The following is a 5,477-nucleotide window of genomic DNA, read 5'->3' as shown; positions in this document are numbered from 1 at the left end:
GGCGTTGACAAAAAACTGCAATCAAGTCGGACAGTTGTCAGCTGTCAGCTGTGTATACGCAGGAAGTCACAGAAAAAAGTACTTCCTGTTATTTTCAAACTTTTGTTTACTTGGAGTTTACAGATCTCGTTTGGATTTATTATATGTGTTTATAAATATATATTTATGTAAAAATGAGTGTGTAGCTGCATCCTTTGGTCTTTTGATGTCTGCCTGTGAAATACATTACTAGTAGTTTTGATGTGTGCTGTATAAATACGATTTTGTATTAACAACCACACAATAAAGGTTTTTAGATCAAACATGAGACTAATAGTCAATAATCCAGCGTTAAGTATTACAACTACACATAAAATAAGGATTTTCTACAACACGTGGTGTTTGCTGTCAGATCTAAGAGCCAATCATCTCTCTGATGTGGCGACAGCCAGGCGTTTCCCATCATGCACTGGGCCACGCAGTCGTTGGAAAGCAACTGCGGCGGCAGAACTGGCTCATCTCGAACGAGCCTAATCTCTTGAAACAACCACACCTACCTCAGGCCGTGATTGGTCAGCCGTGTGGAGGCGGGGTTTAAACTCCTCTCAGCTCTTTTTGTCTCATTCTTCACACAAATATTTCTCATGTGAACTAACAAATGAGCGCCGATAGCTCCACGTTTAAAACCCTAAAACATCAGATAATCACGCTAAAGCCAAATAATCTCCTCACCTGCTCTCCACCTACACAATCATACAATAACAAAAAACTATGAATAATAAAGGAAAATGTAGCTATCTCAATATTTAAATTGTATTCTGCTTCAGTTTGCCTCCAGACCACCGAGCTAATGAGCTAATGAACATTGAGTTATTTTTTATTTTAATTACTTCTGATGTATCAAATAAATAAGTTTGAGCCATTGTACATACTTTTAAGAAAGTAAAGTCATTCTGAGTGAAAAACATAATTTTGACTTCACATCATAATGTAGATTTACCACCATTTACTGTTGTTACATTCCTAACTTTTATCCTTTAGCTAGCAACAGTACTCGTACACGTTAGCATTAGCACATCAAAGGATAAAAGACACATTCAGGTTTAACTTATTGTGCATAACACATAGCTTTATTTGGTTTGTCCAATCAGAGGCCTCATAGCTTGCTCTCAAGCGTCACACTGTCCTTCTCTTGACCAATCCCAATGCTGCTTGGAGCTGTGGCTCCGCCTTCCGTGTCATCTGCTGAGATTAAAATTAAATTGTCAGTAAAAATATGATCCATGTATCCTTGTGTCTGTAATAATGAAAAACACCAATAAAAGGTAAAGTGATAACAATTAAGTTAATAAAAAGAAAACAAAGACACACAAAGAGTGTGCGTGCTGACCTTTGGCCTGCCGGGTCAGGAGGCGGGGTCCGGCCAGTCCGATACCCAGTGCTCCGATGGGAGCTGTGGTCAGGATGGCTAACACGGCTAACGTTAGCACGTCCAAACCAAACTTAATCAAGGTCTCGTCCCCCTCCTCTCTCGCCAAGTCCAAAGCCTTGGAGCCAATAGCCGCCTAGCACACAAACAAACACACATCGGCATTTTGAAAAACATGAGCGTGACCACTAGAACCCATAACGCCCAGGCGACATTGAGCCTGTAACATATGAAGATGAATGTCATCAATAAAGAGGTTCTGGAGGTCCTTTAGAGGGCTCTAGAGACAACTTTGGAAGATTTGAATGGTCCTAAATGTCCTAAAGGTGGTCTCGCAGGTTCTGCGAGACCACCTTAGCAGGTTCTCGTGGCCATTCAGTGGGCCCTAGTGTAGGAGGTTCTAGAGGTCCTTTGGATGTTCTCATTTATAAGGTTATTGTAGTAAATTAATAAGTTGGAGGGGTCCTTTAAAAGGTTATGTTAGTCCTTTAGGTGGTTCTTGTGTCGTCACTGATGAGGTTGTAGTTGTCCTGAAGGTGGTTCCAGTGGTCCTTTAAGAGGTTATCATGGCTATTGAAAAAGCTCTCCTGTACAAGCACTCTTAGAAATAATGGTTCCAACGGATTCTTCCTCATGGTCTGAGATTCTACCCAGAACCATTTGCTTCTGAAGAACCCTTTTTTGAAGAAAGAATGCTCTCGGGTTCTTTGTAAGACTAAGGCTTCCAATAAGAACCTTTTTCATCCAAAGAACCCTTTGTGGAAGAAATAGTTTTTCCAGGATTCTTGATAGCACATCCCGACCCTCCAGGGTTCTAGATGAAGCCCTTTGAATATAAAAGGGTTCATAGGTGGGTTCACTTCAGCAAGTTGTTGTGGTCACTAATAATATTCTCTGGGTACTATAGGTAGTTATATTGGTCAGTGAGAGGGATTTTGTTTGAAAGTCACTGAGGAGGTTCTGCAGATGATTCTAGGGTCCTACAGGAGGTTCTAGGTGAGACATGATTGTGGCGGTTGTGGGGTTCCTGTAGGTGATTTGAGCGGTCCTTTAGAAGGGTCTAGGATATTCTAGGTGTCCTTTTAGTGGTTATGTTATCATTTCTAAAGTTCTAGCACTCATAGAGAAGGTTTAAGGGGTCATCAGGTGTTTTTTTGTGGTCTGTGATGAGGTTCTAGGGGTTCCATCACTATGGTACACACACACAGACCTGTACGGTGGCTTTGGGGAGCCAGGCTACTGCGATGAAGAGTTTCTCCTTGAGGTTGAATCCTCCGTAATGAACCAGCAGGAAGGTGACGAGCAGGCGGATCACCAGACCGGTGCCGATACAGGCCAGACCAAGACCTGAACGGACCAACGCAGACTGTTAGACCGGTTCAGAGCGCATAGGGAACATCAGGCTAACACTTTGCTGCATGGTTCCTGGTCCCTGAGGCCAGGTCCACAGGACGTGCTGCTTGTCTGTGTACATATGTTCTCACCCACGGTGCTGGGGTCCAGGGTCGCAATGGTGATCTCCGCTCCAATCAGTCCGAAGAGGAGCGGCTGGAACACGTCCCACGAAAGCCCCACCATGGCGGCCACCGGGGCCTGCAGGCAAAGACAACCACTGATCTCAAACAGTCTGGATTAAACACAGTCACACTGTAAACCGGTTTGAATCCAGGTGTTCAATCTGGATCGATGTGGTTCTGGTCTGTCATACCTTGTCGGTCTTCCAGCCCAGAGCAGCCAGAAAGGCCAGCACCAGCGTACAGAGACCACCGGCTCCGGCAAAACCAATCACATGACTGAAGAAGACCGAAAATATGGACAGACCCAACAATATGAGAGTCCTCCTCATGACCAGGTCCTCCTGCGGACAGACAGACAGACAGACAGACAGACAGACAGACAGACAGACAGACAGAGAGTCCATTTAGATAATTCAATGAATTACATTTATGATTTAAATGGAACCACACCCTCACCTGGTCTCTGCTGGGGAAGCAGCACAAGAACAGACCCAGGACCAGCCCGGCTATGACTCCTCCCACCACCTCCAGAAGACCCTTCAGGATGTTCATCCACGTAGAACCTGCAGGACAAACACAGCATGTAGAACCCAACGGAACCCAGTAGAATAGAATGCAGCAAATTCTCCTGTGCAGACCTGTGGAGAAGGCGATTCCCAGGCAGGTAGAGAACCCTGTTATGGCCAGAATGTCATCAAAACTCCCAGCAGCCATCAGGAGGGTAGGGATTCCCTGAAAAACAAGAACATCATTAGAACATCAATGGAACATCAATGGAACATCAATGGAATATCAATGGAATATCACATTATTACAAACATATGTTCTTGTGGTCCTACTGGTGATACTGGTAGTCCTTAAGCAGGTTCTTGAGGTCCTCTAAAAGGTTCTAGTGGCCACTGAGGAGGTTATGGAGGTCTTCTAAGAGGTTCTATTGGCCACTGAGGAGGTTCTTGAGGTCCTCTAAGAGGTTCTAGTGGCCACTGAGGAGGTTCCGGGGATTCTTGAAGAGGTTCTAGTGGCCACTGAGGAGGTTCTGGAGGTCCTCTAAGAGGTTCTAGTGGTCACCGCAGATAGTTCTAGGGGTTCTTGAAGAGGTTCTATTGGCCAGTGAGGAGGTTCTTGAGGTCCACGAAGAGGTTCTATTGGCCACTGAGGAGGTTCTTGACGTCCTTTTAGAGGTTCTAGTGGCCACTGAGGAGGTTCTGGAGGTCCTCTAAGAGGTTCTAGTGGCCACCAAGGAGGTTCTAGGGGTTCTTGAAGAGGTTCTAGTGGTCTTAGGATGTTCTCCTTGTCATAGAGGAGATTTCAGGAGTTCTTTAGAAGGTTTTTCTAGCCATTGAAGACGTTGTAGATGTCCCTAGAAGGATCCTTTTCAGTGAATACAAGAATCTCCCAAAGGACCGTGAGGTAGTGGTCATCAAAGAGGTTCTAAGGATATGAGAGTGGGTTCTAGTTCTGACTGATTACTCTTTATAGGCATCCTTTAGAGGTTCTAGTAGACAAAGAGGAGGTTTTAGGGTTAATCTAGTCGGCCAGTCTTGGTTCAAGTAGTTCGTAAATCAGCCGACTCAGACCGGCTCCCCCTGGTGGCAGCTAACAGAACCACCTGATGCTTTACCTTCTCCACTCCGTATCCTTCTCTCTGCAGGAGCAACATAGAGGGAACCACGACCGCCGGAGACACGGCAGCCAGGACGAAACTACACACACACACACACACACACACACACACACACACACACACACACACACACACTGTCAATACACACTTTTCAATACAACGGTATCGATAGCTGTAGTTTCCACATGTAAAAATTACTTGATTATGATGTGTGTGTATTTGCAGCTGTGTGTGTGTGTGTGTGTGTGTGTGTGTGTGTGTGTGTGTGTGTGTGTGTGTGTGTGTGTTACCCCAGGATGAAGCCCCACACCCAGGGCAGACCCAACAGGAAGTGAGAAACCACGGCGACGACGGAGGCCTCCACCACACAGGGGCCGATCGCGAGCCGCAAACACACGGCCTTCAGGCGACTCAACGCCTGCACCAACACACGGTCATCAGGTGTGTGCGCTATACTCAACGGTGTGTGTGTGTGTGTGTGTGTGTGTGTGTGCTCACCGAGGGGTCGAGGCCCAGCCCGGCTCGGGTCAGGATGATTGACAGGGCGATGTTCCTAAGAGCTGAAGACCAGTGGGTGTCGATGTAGACGCCGTCCGTGATGTAGGGAACGTTACGCAACAGCAGCCCTGCCAGCAGCATGCCTGTTAAATATACAATAAATATACATATATATTGATATATAATACATTGTCTATTATTAAAATGTTGTTCTATATATTGTTTTATCTTACAACACACACATATATACACACATATTTGTACACACAGTTGAAAATGTTTACGGGATTGGTTTGTGTGTAATGAAATAAACAGATTGGTTTGGTTTCAGGCTCCGGGTCGTACCAAGTAGAGGAGGGAAGGGGGGCAGCGTGGGCAGCTGGATCATCCCAACCAGCTTCCCCCCCAGAACGGAGCAGATGAAGAGGAT

General features: G+C 45.7%; 1 protein-coding gene across 1 annotated transcript in view; it reads right to left on the bottom strand.

Annotated features, from left to right (window-relative positions):
* Window positions 1–1,135: 1,135 nt before the first annotated feature.
* The window catches only part of LOC306734534 (sodium/hydrogen exchanger 9B2), a gene marked incomplete at both ends in the record, with an annotated part of 6,715 nt that continues 2,373 nt past the window's right edge, over window positions 1,136–5,477 (bottom strand). The window contains 11 exons of the mRNA XM_079215891.1: window positions 1,136–1,221; window positions 1,370–1,544; window positions 2,619–2,755; window positions 2,893–3,001; window positions 3,117–3,266; window positions 3,382–3,488; window positions 3,564–3,657; window positions 4,547–4,628; window positions 4,840–4,967; window positions 5,048–5,190; window positions 5,393–5,477. The exon at window positions 5,393–5,477 is cut by the window's right edge and continues 86 nt beyond it. Coding sequence (XP_079072017.1) covers window positions 1,136–1,221; window positions 1,370–1,544; window positions 2,619–2,755; window positions 2,893–3,001; window positions 3,117–3,266; window positions 3,382–3,488; window positions 3,564–3,657; window positions 4,547–4,628; window positions 4,840–4,967; window positions 5,048–5,190; window positions 5,393–5,477 — 1,296 coding nt within the window. The remainder of the gene's footprint in view (window positions 1,222–1,369; window positions 1,545–2,618; window positions 2,756–2,892; window positions 3,002–3,116; window positions 3,267–3,381; window positions 3,489–3,563; window positions 3,658–4,546; window positions 4,629–4,839; window positions 4,968–5,047; window positions 5,191–5,392) is intronic.

The sequence above is a fragment of the Taurulus bubalis genome (assembly GCF_910589615.1).
Source record: "Taurulus bubalis genome assembly, chromosome: 3".
Taxonomy (NCBI): domain Eukaryota; kingdom Metazoa; phylum Chordata; class Actinopteri; order Perciformes; family Cottidae; genus Taurulus; species Taurulus bubalis.
Note: the sequence above shows the minus strand (reverse complement) of the source record. Positions and strands in the feature narration are given on the sequence as shown.